Here is a 16247-nt window from a genome sequence, read left to right as displayed (position 1 = left end):
ATTATTTTCAGGGTTACAGACCCGAAGTTCAGAGGAGCTATTAAACGGGGCAGCGTGTATTTTAACAAAAATATGACATTAATCTACATCAGCAGAGGTGGACATTTCAGGTCCATTAAGTAAAAATCCAGACCAGGAGTTTCTTTTAACCAACCAGTTGAGCATAAAGAGTCATGATCGCATAGTACTCAACTGGATGGTTGAAACAAATTCCTGGTCTGGATTTTTACTTTCTGGACCTGAAATGTCCACCTCTGTACATCAGCAGTCTTCACTCTGGACCATGGAGAAGAAGAAGGTGCAGAAAACGGACCAGGCTTCGTCACAGTACTCCTTTGCCAGTTTCTTCTGATCGATCTTCTCGATCCGTGCATGAAATGCCCCCTGAAAAAGACGGTTCCGGTCCGGATCCCGGTGCTTCTGTTTATGAGCGGTCCAGCCTGAAATGGCCGCTCCTGGGGGCTCTCATGCACATCCCAGCTTTAATGAGCGCTTCTGGGTCCCGACACAGACTTTTCTGCTTCTTCAGAGATCGGCCGATTTGTTTCCAGTAAGTTCTCGCTTGGGACCTGATCGGGGGCACAGCGCGGGTCTGGCCGTGAACAGGTGTTCCGGGCAATTCAGTTTCCCTATGTTTCCCCTGTCGCGCGCTGATTTGTACACGGTTTCGCTGTTGTTTTTATGTATTTTTAAGAAGCCCTTGAGGTAAACAAGCCATATATTTTAAAACATCACATGCCTTTTCGATGTTTTTTGTTTTTACAGATAAGAAATTAAAGTATTTAATTCGCTGGATAGAGATAGGCCTATTTCTTGATGAAAACGGTATAGTATTGCTTATCTACTGTATTCACATGTAATAATGTACCTGAGTGATTTTCAGACATGTCACATAGGCTACATATTTGCCTAAATATTAGGAGAAACATTATTCCCTGATAGACAGGGGAAACATAGGGGAACCGAATTGCCCGGAACACCGGCAGGAGATGCTTTCCGGGCCGGAAGCGCACTTAACGCTGAGGGTGGCGGTGTCGCAACCTACTGCCACCCAGCTGCACTGCGCCCTGTCTTTGCCGGAAAATTTCTCTTTAAACACGACCTGCTGCTTCTCGCTCCACTTGTCGGGAACTGAAGTCAGGGGCTTCGCCGGCAGAGGGGCCCCTCCTCCTCTCTCTCTGTCTTTCTCCTCTTCCTTTCTCTGCCCTCCGGCGTCCCGCTGACAATCCCCCACCTGGAGAGCGATGCAGGCGAGCACCAGGGCAGCTGTGGAGTTTTCTAGAAGCTGCATGCCGCCTTATTTTTTTTGTTATCTTAAACCTGCGAATAAACAGCAGCGAATCTCTCGCCCACGTTGGAGATATACTCCGTTAGTGATAGAATACAATCAAAACAAACAGTGGACAGTTTGCATGATCTATTGTTTGTTAATTGAATAAATTACTAATATATTTATAGTGTTATAAGTAATCAAACAAATGTAAAATCTACTAGTACTTCTGCTGCTACTACTACTACTACTAGCAATAGAATAGAACAGAATAGAATAGAAATCGTCATCCTGAAATCGGTCGTAAGAAACACCGTTGAGTGCAGTCTCCGCTGTGAGTTATAATGTTTTGCCGGCCGAAAAGCTCTTTATTCTGCGCATGTGCAGAAATGGCATGTTGTATTTTTACCTACCTCACTCCTCACTCCTTCATGCCCGTCACCAGATCGCGTCTGCGGCCTTTCAGTCATCCCAAATGGTTAAATACCCTGGTTCAGAGGCTTAGTGGGGGGGGGGGATTATCCCCCTCAACAATAACATATATGACATAGGGCTTGGTTTACAAAAAAGACAAAAAAAAAAAACCCACGTACATATGACTTAATAGATCTCATCACATAGATCACATAATTAAAAGTTTTCTTTTTTCCCTGACAGTATTCACGTGCGCACTCAGAGACAAGAGTACCAGTTTGTGCCTTTGCTTGTCACTGGGCTCTCAAGGGTCTACCCTAACTGTAGGGAATTACTTCTGATGAACATTTTTGTACCATTGAGGGAATGCTTTTCTTCACTGAGTCCAGTCACCAGTCCACCTGGCCCAGGGCTCGAACCAGGGACATCCAGTTCCCCAGCATAGAGATTTAGCTCACTGAGCTGCTCACTGAGCCACTCACCAACCACGTAGGCAAAGGGAGGATCATAGAGCTGAACTAGTCAGTAGTCAGTTTGGACAAGATGAGTCTGAGCCACATTTTAACAACGAAACATGTTTTATTTGCACAAACATATTGGAATGCTCCTCTTTGTTGACCCCATCTTACTCTCCATAGCTTGTGGGGTCACAGTACAGGGCCAGCTGATCTGCAGTGTTTCTTGCTGAGGCCGGCATTTAAACCAACAACCTTCTGATCACAGACACAGACACTTAGCCCACAGAGCCACTCATTGCCTCTATTTGGCGCAGCTCTGAATTTAGCTTTTGACTCAGGTGCAGATACGGGCCAGTTTTCATCATATTCAATGTAGATCTAGGCCCATATATGGTCCTTATCTGCTTCAAATCCAGAAAGTGGGTTTGGACCAGTATTGTTATGGCAATTTATTGCTATGTGGGGTGTCACCTCCTCCCTGTCTCCTCAGCCAGGTCTCCAGGAGGCGCAGCCTCACAGGTGAGATCCACGCCCGGACATTTCTCGGATGGACGGATCGGGCCGTGCTCAGAAATGCAGTGCAGGAAACCGTGCTCAGAAATGCAGTGCACACGCAGACGTGCGTGATTTTACAGATGGGGTAGGGAGCCCGGTATAACCTCCCCGCGTTAATGAGACACACATCCCTGCCATCTTAACGCATAGTAGCACTGTTAAATGTATTTGATCCTTTGATGTTTGTAATGAAATCCCATTCATTTAAAAGTACATTTCCTGAGTAAGCAGTGAGAAATGTAGAGCAGCGTTATAATTTAAAGGTGTTTTACAATTTATTTGCAATGGTTTATGAATTATTGTTGTGTAAAGGCTGAATGTAATACGTGTAACTTCTTAATAAAGTGCATGAAATAAGTATCAGTAATGAATCGATACACTGGAAGAACCACATTAGTTTTTAATTGAGTTTTACTTATGAAAATGAATCAATCATATCAGATAAGTAAAAATGTATTCTGGGCAGTGGATACTGCATTTCTGATACTGAACTTTCAAACCCTGCCAAGGAAAATCGATTTAGCATGAGTGGGAAAGGAGGCTCAACTCCTGCTACAACAGCGCCACCTGCCTGCCACTAAATGAATCACATAGAAATATTTCTAAAATGCACATTTTCCCCTCATATTTTAAAAGTGTGTTTCCAAGTTTAATAAAAAAAAATTGTATATGCGAACAGCACCTTTCTGAATTATTATTAACACAGTACAGGGAATTGATCATTTACATTTAGACTATTTGTTCAAAAACACGCTAATACATTAATACTTAATACAATAAAAAAAATCAATGAAACACTTTGAGACGTAGTGTTTTCTGTACATCTTGTTCAGTTTCACGTCTGACACGCATACAAATGTATTTACATCCTTCATATAGCCATTATTGTCTGAGGTGTTTAGCGCCCTCAGTGCTTGCATATATAAAACGGGAGTGAATCCGCACCGATAAACACGTCCTTTACTCCTGTAGCATCCTCTGCTAGCATTTCCGGTCAGATGGCGAAGCAAAACTGCGGAAATTGTGATGTGAATTATGAGCGGACAAAGTGGTGACGTCAGATGACGTCCATGTCAAACTTTAAGAAGAAAAAAATGCCCGGGGAGCAGCGTAGTCAGACTGAGTCAGACGCGTGGAAGATTTCAAGTATTGTTTTGCTGGGGACCTAAAGCTAGAAAAGTGAAAAATAATATTCATTAATGATAGATGGACAAACACGGCAAACACTAACATGCTTCCATGAACAGAACACATTATAAAGGAAAATTACACTGTAGAATCATGTATGCAAAAATTTCCTTTTGGAATTATTCCTTGTAATGCTCTAACATTCAGGTAAATGATCAATACAACAATGATGCTGAGAGGTGATTTTTACACAGTGCTGGTCCGTGAATCCCGCTTACCGTGGCGTTTAGCTGTGAAACCAGCCAATGACGGTGGCGCAGATGCCCTGGAGGGACTCCCAGCAGTAATCTTCAGCTATGGCCTTTGCACTTTCTTTAGTAGTCACCTCCGTGGGTCTGGCTGGTGTTGTTGTTTTGGAGGGTCTTGGAAGCAGTTTTTTGGTGTTGGTTCTTACTGCTGTCTTAGCTTGCTCGGGCTGGACCGGAGAAGGCAGAACCGGGGCTGGCTTGGCTGGGATGGTCTTGGCGGGCTCTGCCTTAGGTTGGATCGGCTTGGGTAGCTCTGGTTTGACTGGGGCAGGTTTAACTTGAACTGGCTTGACCGTATCTGGTCTGAGCGTTGTGGTTTTGGCTGGTTCGGGTTTTGCTTGGGCCGGGGGCCTCTCCTGAGGGGTTTTCGCTGGCTTCTGGGCGACGGGCTTGGAGCCTGCCGTCGTGAAGATCATCTGGGCTTCGTCCGTGGCCCTCTTGCACATCTGCGGCTTGAGCTGTTGCCGGCCCTCGCACGCGTTACTGAGCTTGCGGAGCTCCCACATGATCTGGGTGAAGTAGTGCCTGGGATTGGCGTTGTAGGCGCGACACGCCGTGGGTTTGCCGAGGTACTCACACCAGTATGTCTTGTTGGCGCTCCTGCAGGTGATCCTGAGCTTGGTGGCCTCCCCCTGCACGCTCACCGCCATGGAGCACGCCTCCTTTGCCTTGGTGCTGAACTGGATGGGCTCCCCCCAGCCGCCTTTGCCGCTCTCGCCCTGGGCCTCCGCCGCCCCCAGGAAGAAGGCGGCCAGCAGCAGCACAGGGATCCTGCCCTTCATGTCGAAACGGACGCTGGTGTAGCGAGAGGTTCCTGTTGAACTGTGAGAGATGTGGGCTTGATGCCCCCCCATTTATGGGTTCACAGCACAAAGGGGGCTTTCAGGTAAATCGCCATGCCTTTTCCTGATTGGGGGCTGCGGGGTGGGAGGGGGAGGAGGGGCAGTCCTTCTGCAACGTGACCATAATTCATGACTAACCACGGACTGTCAAGCACCCTGTAGGAACATAAGGAACCTATTGGGGCTGGGCTGGTGGAGTACCATGGAGTACCATGGAGTACCATATGGGCCAAGTAATTAGTACCGAGCAAATTAGGACTTTCAAAGGCACCGTCGTCGCTAGAATTACAGCTTGAGTCTCTGTTACTGTAAGACTGTTGAAAAACAGACTGCAGCTTATCTCCTGTGGTTGGTATTCCAAGTATTTCCAGCACGCATTTGCTAAAGTGGCAGACACACCATAAGTCTGGCTGCCCGTCTTGCTGTAGTTTGTTACGGGACGGGATGATCTGGCCGTTGGGTCCTTTGGGTTTTAGCAAGGAGAGTGTGGAGGAAACCTTCAACAGCTGCTGGCATTGTGAGGCGGGTGGTGGGTGTCGGGTTAGCGCATATGGGGGGGTGGGGGGTGGTGTACAGTCATTGACAAAAGTCTTGTCACATAAGGTCATAGTAACTTAAAAAGGTATATAACTTTATTTCTAATCAATCAATTGTTACGATAAATGGATCAATTTAATGCCAAGGGCTTTCATATTAATAACTGGGTGCAAAATGAAACAGTCAAAAAGTGTCCTGATGTTCCCAGCTTGTTAAAGTCCATAACACCTGTTTTTGCAAGGACAAAAGTCTTGTCATGTCTTTTAATGATTCAACCAATCACAGATTTGAGGTTCACCTGTGACAAATACTGTAATTAACATAATCCCAGGTGTGTATAAAAAGATCCCCAGCAAACCAGACCTTCACTTGAAGTGCAACCTGACTTCTGACAACATGCCAAAGATTCAACCACAGACCAAGTCTGCTGAGGTGTCAGACATCGTTAATGTATCCAAACGTCAAGTGGAGAGGATTAAAAAAAGATATGAAGAAACTGGTGATTTTCATGACAAACCCAGGTCAGGCAGACCCCGTAAGACAACTCTTCGAGAGGACCGTTTGTTGCTTCGAAAGTCCAGGGCCAACCCTTTTTCAACTGCAGCAGAGCGACATCAGAACCTGTCACCAGAATCCGCTGTGTCTACAAGAACAGTTTCTCGAATTCTCGCACGCAGTGGTCTCCATGGCCGAATTAGAACATAAGAAAGAACATAAGAAATTTACAAACGAGAGGAGGCCATTTGGTCCATCAAGCTCGTTTGGGGATAACTTAACTAATAGCTCAGAGTTATTAAAATCTTATCTAGCTCAGATTTAAAGGAGCCCAGGGTTTTAGCTTCCGCTACACTAGCAGGAAGACTATTCCATACTCTAACTACACGCTGTGTAAAGAAGTGCTTCCTCAAATTTGATTTAAAATGTTCTCCCGCTAATTTCCACTTATGGCCACGAGTTCTAGTATTTAAACAAATATTGAAGTAGCCATTCGGCTGAACAGCATGCAGACCCGTTAGAATCTTATAGACCTGGATCATGTCCCCCCCTTAGTCTCCTTTGCTCAAGGCTAAACAGATTCAGCTCAGCTAACCTCTCCTCATAAGACATTCCTCTAAGACCAGGAGTCATTCCCGTAGCCCTCCATTGCACCTTTTCTAAGGTATGGTGACCAAACCAGCACACAATATTCTAGGTGGGGTCTTACCAAGGAATTATATAAATGTGACATCACCTTCCTTGACTTAAACTCCACACACCTACTAGTAATTAGTGCACAGAAACCAGCATTAATGAGAACACAACAAAAAAAGCGTGTTGAATTTGCCAAGGCCCACAGCCTGCAGCAAGGATGGACAGTGGCAAAGTGGCAGAAGGTTGATTTTTCTGATGAATCATCCATTGAACTGCATACCAAATGCTGCAAATACTGCAGGAGACCTGTTGGAATCCGCATGGACCCAAGATTCACCCAGAAAACAGTCAAGTCTGGTGGAGGAAAAATCATGGTTTGAGGTTACATCCAGTATGGGGGTGTTCGAGAGATCTGCAGAATGGATGGCAGCATCAACAGCCTGAAGTATCAAGACATTCTTGCTGCCCATTACATTCCAAACCATAAGAGGGGGCAAATTGTGCAGCAGGATGGCGCTCCTTGTCATACTTCAGCCTCCACATTGAAGTTCCTGAAACTGACGAGGATCAAGGTGCTCCAGGATTGGCCAGCCCAGTCACCAGACATGAACATTATTGAGCATGTCTGGGGTAGGATGAAGGAGGAGGCTTGGAAGACGAAACCAAAGAATCTAGACCAACTCTGGGTGTCCTGCAAAATTGCTTTCTTTGCCATTCCAGATGACTTCATCAACAAGTTATTTCAGTCATGGCCAAGACGTATGGATGCGGTCCTCCAAGCTCATGGAAGTCATACATGTTATTAATTCTTTCTTCCAAGGCACCATGACTTTATGTTCTGATGTTAATGTAGCATGTTTGTGTATTCTAAATGAAGTATATGTATAATTTCTACATTATTTTTGTATATGACAAGACTTTTGTCCAGGCAAAAGTTGACCCTTCTGTCCTAATTACATGACAAAACTCAATGAGTGATGAAAAACTTTATTTTGGTATAATAAGCATAATCTAGAGGGCTTTGCCTTTCTTATAAGCCATTTCTAATTCCAACTGATTAACTACAGGTCAAATAATTATTTGTTGTTCCTACAAAGTGACAAGACTTTTGTCAGGCACTGTGTGTCCTCTGAGAGGTGGGCCTGTGCAAACATCTCAGGACCTTGTTTTCTTAGCAATCAGTCGCCCCGTGACACAAAGGCCCCCTTGTCGACGAAAACGGCTTGCCGGCCCGAACTTCCGAAGGAGCTATTTATTTTTTATTTTTTTGGTGCCTTGATGGGTACAATCAAAAGCTTTAGGCTGCTGGCCCTTCGCCAGCTAAGGGACTGGGGCAGGAATTTTTTTTCCAGCACAAAAAGCATTTGAGGAGCACTAAAGGGGCCAGATTCCAAAACCAAACCACGCTGGCACACAAAGCGCTAATATACACTCTCTGACGCGGGGAGACACTGGCTTGTAGACTGGGGAGTGCCGTTTGCTGCCATCTGCCCCCGAACGGATGAAAGTCCCCCTTGTCCCCGTAGGGTTAGGGTGTCAGTCCTGGGGGGCCAGAGTCCTGCACATTTTCGGGTTTCCCCTCATTTAACACACCTGATTCAACTCCTAGTGCTAATTACCACACAGCTCTTGAGCTGAATCACTTGTGGTGGAACAGGGAAAGAAATAAGCTACACAGGGCTCCGGCCCCCCAGGACTGGAGTTTGACACCCCTGCTGTAGGAGGTTTATATTTAATAGGTTATACAAGGGGAGGCAATCTGAAACGTGTGTGTGGGGGGGTGTTTCCAGTTGACCTTTGACCTCTGGTGAGCTGATCGTCCTGGTCTCAGCTTGAGGGATGTAGCTGACCTACAGTGAAATGATGCTCAGAGAAAGTCTTACCTTGAAAGTCAGGGCCGGGTTTGTTGTTCCTGGGGCCCCATTGGGCTCCTCAGGCTTTTAAAAAATTCAATAATTAGCTAGCGAGTGGAGTCATGGTAGCTAGCTGGTTAGCAGAACATGCTGCTTCAGCACCTCCTAAATAAGGAGCGTTTTCATTTAGCGTCTAGTGTAGTGACTCTGACCAACAGGGGCCCCGTGCAAATATGTGGTTTGAGTAGTGGTGAAGTTCAGGGGCCCCGTGCAAATGTACTCATAAGAGTAGAAAAAAGCGCTATATAAATGCAGTCCATGTACCATTTAAAACCCACACATGCACAATAACGACAAATCATGTTTATTCGTGTTTATTTGGCGGCGCCAATGGGGGTCGAACCAAAGACCCGCGGTTCGGGAAGCTAGAGCAACAGACGTCCCGGCACTGAAGCACTATAAGTGCTAATGTCAGTCTTACAGTTAAACCATTTCGACCAAAGTGAGGGAGAATTAGGCTAAAAGCAAACAATGAAGAAAAAAAAAGATTTATACAAATATCATGGTAATCAGGCATATTAACTTTGAAATGCATCTCTGGAGGGACGTTACGGTCATGGTTTTCAACGTGCCAAAAAACATTAAAGTAGTGAGCAAAACAGCAACATTATTGTAAGCAGCACCAGAGAGAGACCTGAGTAACAAGAGGTTTCGAGTAACAACGTAGTATGGTGACACTGCCTTATCTGTGGCAGAGTGTGTGTGTGGGGGGGGTCAACGGCATAGTTTATGAAACAGCTAAATGTTTCATGTATTTTACTCAAACCATATTTGCTATGCAACCAAGCCATTCTTTTTTCAGTGTCTTTGGGAACTTGTTTCTCCGTTAATTACTGAATAACAAACATCATCACCAAACGGCTGTGGTCACCAGAGGCCTGCAGTTCAGCGCGTTTCCGTCAAGTACCATATCATGCGTGTTCAGACACAATGTGGCTGCATTTTCAGTCTTGGGAAAAGATGCCGTTTGATTAACCCCTTACAGATGCACGTTTAAAAAGCCAGTGAACAGCTACCTGCATAGTGTATGGAAATAAAAGCATTTACACAAAGAAAGGTTCAGGAGATATTGACAAGGCTTAAAAAAACAAACATTCACAGCAATATAGAAAATTGTAAACTTTCGCAAGTGTGCAACATTTACACATTTATATCTGAAAGTTAGACGTAATTGATTTGTAAAAATGACTGATGGGTGACCATGGGGAAGTCCTCTGCGGCTGGAGTCTTATCTCAGACATTGGTTTGGTAATATTTGGTGACCTAAGGCAGACCGTAAGCTCTCCTTAGGACCAAGCGGAAGATGGAAGGTCAAACCGGGCCAGCTGGGGGGGGAGGAGGACAGGTGAGGGGGTCACGTTCGTTGACGTGGTCTTAGGTGGTCATGTGACTTTGTGAAGATAACATCCTTCTTTTCTGGGTACTTGAGCTAGACGTCAGAAAAGCAGCAATGAAGCAGGAGATTCTGCCCTCTTTATGATTTGTTATTTGGCGTTTGCGATACCTGACTTACCGTCTAATCTGCTTCAGTTCCAGGTTTCTATTGCACTTGGGAGGCAAATAACCAGAGAGAAAGAGAACAGATCATGCTTATTTAACAGGTTTGCAAGTGCTGCAGTGTTACACTGACATGCAGTGTTTCCTGGCTGACCTACAAACACTGCGGTGTTTCACTGGCATGCAGTGTTTCCTGGCTGACCTACAAACACTGCGGTGTTTCACTGGCACGCAATGTTTCCTGGCTGACCTACAAACGCTACATGAGTCAGACACCGTGGTTTCCTGATGGTTCCTGAATGACCTGTGAAATAGCGTGTGTCTGCATTTCAGCTACAGTCACCCTCCATTCATTCTGTAAGGCTGGATGTCCAAAACCCGATGACCTCTAAACCTACAGCAGCCACACTGGCTTGAGATGAAAGGGCCAGGTCCCTATACCCTCCTGGTATAAACGCTGGTCATCTGTGTGAATGCCTGTCTAGACTCATTAAATCATTAGTGAAAGGAGGCAAACAGGAGACTATGCGAGGTTATGGGAAAACAGCAGCATGTAGAGATGGAGCAGACGGCTGGAGAGGAAAAGCGAGACTGTAACTGCAGGAAGTCGGAGGCATGCAGGAGGAATGACATAAGGGCACAGATGTGGGACCGTCCAGGAGCTGCTGAGACCACGGGGTCCCGGCCCACTGGTGCCAGTACCTTGCTGGGTCCAGCACCACTCACCTTGCTCTCACCAGCCTGTCTTGTACGGAGGAACTGAAGCCAGGTGGAATGGAGTCAAATGGATACGGGGGTAGGGGCTAGTGGGTGCATAAAGAAGTAGGTCAGGTGATGTGGGCCTCGCTGGCGAGCCCCTCCCTCTCTGCACCGCTACGGCGCAGTGTCTCGTCACACAGTGCAAACCGTTAACCGACAAGGCTGCGATTCAGCCATACAGCACTGCGGGTCTTTCAGGATAATTGAAATAAGACACACAGATAAATGCTTCAGCCTTTTAAGGTGTTAATTCAGGGGTGTATACTGGGGGTGCCAGCTGAAAGCTGATTGGCCCCCGCAGTGCCCCCTCCGCTGCCACTAACCAATGCAAGACCTATCATTGGCTAATGATAAGGTAGGCTCCTCTGCAGGAATTTTGTCCCTCTTAAGCCCCTCCACCTTAAAAAAATCCTAGAATCGCCCCTCTTTTAATTTGCAGGGATGCTCCTCGTATCACACGTCGGTGTTCAGCTCAGATGGTCACAAGCACAAATGTGAGACACAGCAAGAGCGGCCTGTCCATTTCCGCTTCCATGAGAGGGTGGCCATCTTGGATGCCCCCTTCGAGGAGACCCTGCACTGGCATGCAGAACATTCTCCTGAGTGGCATGCAAGTGTGCGACATTCCAGGTGCACACATCTCCTTCCCAGCATGCAAGAGGCCGGACGCATTAACAGCATGCAAGAGGCCCGGCGCATTAACAGCATGCAAGAGGCCGGACGCATTAACAGCATGCACGCCCATGTCCTACCTCTGGAACTATTTCGCTCATCGGTATGGTGCTCTGCATACTGAGTGAAGGCTCGTTATGATAACCATTAATGCCAATTTCCATACTTTATCAGAAAGGAAAACATTAAAAGAGATGGAACATGTAATAAAATGGAAGATGGGATATCTTATATGATATATAATCACATCATATAATGCAATGTAAACAAGACTTGTGAGAACAATCAATTGTATGAATATATTCACAATGTATTAAAAAGCCCAATTGTCTATTATGTAATATACAAATTCTTTATATAACTTATAAACACAAATATGTTTGATGGATTTTCTTTGTAGGGACCCCTCCGTATTAGGGGCAGTTACAGTAGCTATATAAAATATACAGCACAAAGTAAAGGTTGCGCCCTTTACTGTACATAAACAGCTCATTTACACTTCAGCGAAATCAAGCACCAAACAGCAAGTGCCCTGTGACTTAACAGAACACGTGGTTTATTAAGCGGGAATCAGAGAGTTAAGTATGAGGGAGATGGGGGTGGAATCTTCTGAAGTGTTTTGACGCTACGAAGAAGCGATCAGCGTTGGCTGTTTGTTGGTGACGAAAAGCAAACTGACGGACAGAGTGGGAATGGAGTGAAGAGAAATGTACGGCTTCCATTAAAGTGCAAAGTGCATGGAAATGGAGGGGAAGGAAGGAGAAGGAAAGAGGAGGGAATGATTATCATAACGTGAAATGCCATGTGCCAGAGACGGAGGAACTGCCAGGAGAAGCAGAGAGAAGGAGAGAGAGAGAGGGGGCTGGTTACTGGGGGGCACTTTGGGCTGGGATGCAGAGGATGGGCAGAATTGGACGACGCAGTGGATTTTAGGGTTTACATGAAGAAGGTCCCCCATTCCCAAGCCGGCCTGTGGTTCCGCTCCGGAGGCACTCACTCGTCGTAGACGTCTTCCGTGTCCATCCGGCGGTAGAACTTGGCCAGTCTCACGGAGAGGATCAGGCTGGGAATGAGGAGCACCGTGGCCCAGCCCAGGCCAAACCAGAACAAGTTCTGAAGATGGAAGGTGAGGAAGATGAAGGTGAACGGGAAGACGAGGAGAAAAAAAGCATTGGGTTTACAGGCGCTGCTGCCCGTAACCAATGACATTAATGTGGAACATGCCGGAATTATGGCCGCAGAAGCATCAATGAACAGAGCCCGCTGATGGAACTGCACATGACTTTACTGGTACAGGTACTGGGGAAGTCACTAATGAATGACACCCTTAGGCTGTTTTTGAGGCTCTCTACCATCTCACACACTGTTGACTCAACACATCTGTTGTCCATTAGCAGTGAGGCACCCTGAACTGAGACTGAAGAACTGCTGCAGTGTGACGGACCTCAGTGAGGCCTCATGATTTATTTGTACCTGATTTTGTTTTTATACGTTCAAGGATTTCATGTTTGAAGGCTATTTAAGAGACTTATGGACTGACACAATGGAACATTTGTGCTGCCTGATTACAAATGAGGTGCTTCCTGCCCACTGAGGCCGCTGTCGGGCAGACGGGACTGGCGCACTGAGGCCGCTGTCGGGCAGACGGGACGGGCGCACTGAGGCCGCTGTCGGGCAGACGGGACTGGCGCACTGAGGCCGCTGTCGGGCAGACGGGACTGGCGCACTGAGGCCGCTGTCGGGCAGACGGGACTGGCGCACTGAGGCCGCTGGCGGGCAGACGGGACTGGCGCACTGAGGCCGCTGTCGGGCAGACGGGACGGGCGCACTGAGGCCGCTGTCGGGCAGACGGGACTGGCGCACTGAGGCCGCTGTCGGGCAGACGGGACTGGCGCACTGAGGCCGCTGTCGGGCAGACGGGACTGGCGCACTGAGGCCGCTGTCGGGCAGACGGGACTGGCGCACTGAGGCCGCTGTCGGGCAGACGGGACTGGCGCACTGAGGCCGCTGGCGGGCAGAGGGGACGGGCGCACTGAGGCCGCTGTCGGGCAGACGGGACTGGCGCACTGAGGCCGCTGTCGGGCAGACGGGACTGGCGCACTGAGGCCGCTGTCGGGCAGACGGGACGGGCGCACTGAGGCCGCTGTCGGGCAGACGGGACGGGCGCACTGAGGCCGCTGGTGGGCAGACGGGACTGGCGCACTGAGGCCGCTGTCGGGCAGAAGGGACTGGCGCACTGAGGCCGCTGTCGGGCAGACGGGACTGGCGCACTGAGGCCGCTGTCGGGCAGACGGGACGGGCGCACTGAGGCCGCTGTCGGGCAGACGGGACGGGCGCACTGAGGCCGCTGGTGGGCAGACGGGACGGGCGCACTAAGCTCTCAGCCGCTGGGCACTTCTACACAAGTTGCATAGATCTTCTAAAAATGTATCAAACTACAAGCAGTGATCCCCAAAGATACTGTACTAGAAGTGGCAGTATTCACCCCCACTGCATTTGTGTCGGGTCCCCAAGGAGCCCCTGGGGGGGGTCACAAACAGGGGTGTACATAGAAATTCTGCCCCATCCCCCCCCCCCGACAAAATGTCACCTTGGGCCCCCCTGTTCAATTTTATGCATAATGCCCCTGACCGCAAACTCTCCCGATGCTAAACATTAAACAAACACGTCCCTTACTTAGGAGATCCTGAGGCAGCACGTTCTGCTAGCTATTTATTTAGTTTTTTTTGGTTAGTTTTTGAAACATTCGGGGGGGGGGCCAAACTGGGTTTTTGCGTGGGGCTCCCAAAAGAACAAATCCACCACTGTGTAGCATATTAGGGTTCAACCCATTCTGTCGTGCGTCCAGGGGCTCTGTGACGGGCTTCTTCCCACTGCACCCAGTTCACACACACATACGCCATTAGTGCTAATGTGACAAACGCCACACGGTCCCATGGGTCTGACCCAAAAACCTGTAACCTCGGAGCAGAGAGTGCCCCCCTCCCCACCGGGGGGTTTTGTCTCCATGGCCACCGAGGCAAGTCTGTAGATGCACTGTACTCAGCACTGTACTCTGCACTGCGCACTTTCCCCACGTGCCGCGAGAAGCTTTTTCAACTTACCAGTGAGTCCACTACGAAGCTGCAGGCCACAAGGTCCACAGAGTCCACGAGGTTGCTGATGGGCTTGCAGGAGGCCACGTCCATGGCCAGCTGGGAAACGGGCACAGCGCACAAGTTTGTACCTCTGAGTCAAGGAGAAAAGCTCCTGGCAAACTGTGTAGACAATCGGAAAATGAAACACTTACCGATGTCTTGACCCAGTTGATGTACTGCTCAAAGTAGCCAATTAAGCGGTCCCTGTAATTCCCAGTTTCCTGAAGCAGGAGAACAATGATGGTGATGATTCTGAAACATTCCTGTTTTTTTATTGCAGAATAAAAACTGACGTAACTTTAGCTACCTGGGTGATGATGTGCGTTGCATTGTGGGTGATGTTTTGTGCACTGTCAATGGCCTTCAGTGTATCTGCGATTCTGCTCTGCAAAGCAAGAAAAAATGTTTAAAACATCTTAATAATTTTCTGTATTATCCTTTTGTCTGTCTGTCCATCTGTCAATTACTCTTACAGTGCACAACTATACCACCCTAATACTAAAAAACCAAAACTATCTTTGCAAACCACGACAGCAACGACGAACACTTAACGAACATAAAAAATCAGATATATACTTCTGAAGGTCTATCTGGACTATGTAGTGTCAGTCTGGCCAGTGAGGCTAAAGATATCAGGTAGAACTTACTGGAAGGTTGGACGTGAGACTCTGCAGCCGTTGGACACTCTGGCTCAAAGTGGTCTTTTGGGGGGGGGGGGGCGGTGACGAACGTTAACAAAAGAAACTCAAGTTATTATGGTCTACACATGCAAGGCACCCAAAGCATTTTGTTTTATAATAGTCCAGTTACAGTTGGACACGTGCTAATACTTTAACAGCGTGTATCAAAGGTCCAAGATCACAATGGGCTTCCCCAAATCCCTCAGATAAAGATTGCTTTGGGATATGATGTCACACACATGCGAAAGCAATACCAGGTAGCATTTTTTCCAAAGCTACTCATTAAAAGTCACTGATACAGATGAGCCTGAACTGTTATCAGAAAGCAGCATCCCTCACCTCACTCACAGAGTTAAAGAAATATTTTAAAAATGCTTACCCTCGCCTCAACGTATTTCTTTGCAAGCATTAGAAAGGATGTGAGAAATGTTAGGGAAGGTGAATATGGAAGAGAAACTAGTGTTAGCATTTTTAGCATTTTTGCATTACAGAAGCACAGAAATTTAATATGGAAACCCGTATCCACGGAAATCATCACTGTAAGTGACAGAGAAGCACGAGTTAGTGAGCAGTGGACCACAGATGACCGGCAGATTCCACAGATCTGTGCTCTTCCCACGACGTCCAGCTTAACGACTAACTGGTATGACCTGGATTCACACGTAGCCCACAGAAATTCCCGCATTGTCAGCAGCGATTCCTTACCGTGCTGTGCTGCATGGGGATTACTTGCTTGTTGTGGATATCCCGGATGTAGGACACTTGAGTTCTCAGGTCGCCCAGCAGTTCCTGTGGCTGCTGAGGGAAAGACGTTTCTTATGTCAAAACCTGAAGCTGCACTTTTACACATTTCAAGAGTTCAATCAGGAACCAGGACCAAAAGTGAAACAAAGTATTAAACTGGTGATATATTTGTAATCAATCTTATAGCTTCATCAGGATCTTG

At 47.4% G+C, this 16247-nt stretch overlaps 2 protein-coding genes and 1 long non-coding RNA gene across 12 annotated transcripts in view; 1 reads left to right on the top strand and 2 right to left on the bottom strand.

Moving 5' to 3' along the window:
- The first annotated feature begins 217 nt into the window (after nt 1-217).
- LOC140577685 (uncharacterized) lies at nt 218-16013 on the top strand. Of its 2 annotated transcripts, XR_011981847.1 has the most exons (3): nt 218-550; nt 4740-5019; nt 15793-16013. It is a non-coding gene; the product is annotated as an uncharacterized lncRNA (long non-coding RNA). The 2 variants fall into 2 exon arrangements; XR_011981848.1 differs by lacking the exons at nt 4740-5019; nt 15793-16013 and adding an exon at nt 2633-3055.
- Nucleotides 3179-4915, bottom strand: fgfbp2a (fibroblast growth factor binding protein 2a). Its single transcript, XM_023791540.2, has 2 exons — nt 4104-4915; nt 3179-3868 (listed from the first exon to the last, which is right to left on the bottom strand). Exon 1 carries the CDS (start codon nt 4913-4915, stop codon nt 4112-4114), a length of 804 nt encoding a protein of 267 aa, XP_023647308.2. The 3' UTR covers nt 3179-3868; nt 4104-4111.
- LOC111833356 (prominin-1-A-like) overlaps nt 8855-16247 on the bottom strand; it is a 43241-nt gene continuing 35848 nt past the window's right edge. For 3 of the 9 annotated variants that reach the window (XM_072697873.1, XM_072697877.1, XM_072697880.1), the window contains 11 exons: nt 16007-16099; nt 15681-15698; nt 15269-15322; nt 14929-15006; nt 14774-14842; nt 14589-14678; nt 12482-12597; nt 11565-11649; nt 10780-10856; nt 10070-10104; nt 8855-9985 (listed from right to left, as the gene is read on the bottom strand). In XM_072697873.1, coding sequence (XP_072553974.1) covers nt 10083-10104; nt 10780-10856; nt 11565-11649; nt 12482-12597; nt 14589-14678; nt 14774-14842; nt 14929-15006; nt 15269-15322; nt 15681-15698; nt 16007-16099 — 702 coding nt within the window. In that variant the 3' untranslated portion in view covers nt 8855-9985; nt 10070-10082. Of the gene's footprint in view, nt 9986-10069; nt 10105-10779; nt 10857-11564; nt 12307-12481; nt 12598-14588; nt 14679-14773; nt 14843-14928; nt 15007-15268; nt 15323-15680; nt 15699-16006; nt 16100-16247 lie in introns of those variants that run through there. The other 6 variants (XM_072697874.1, XM_072697878.1, XM_072697875.1 and 3 more) reach the window with 6 other exon arrangements.

Source organism: Paramormyrops kingsleyae, chromosome 12, assembly GCF_048594095.1.
Source record: "Paramormyrops kingsleyae isolate MSU_618 chromosome 12, PKINGS_0.4, whole genome shotgun sequence".
In the NCBI taxonomy this organism is placed as follows: Eukaryota; Metazoa; Chordata; class Actinopteri; order Osteoglossiformes; family Mormyridae; genus Paramormyrops; species Paramormyrops kingsleyae.
The sequence above is the reverse complement of the archived record's forward strand: the minus strand, read 5'-3'. Positions and strand labels throughout refer to the sequence as shown.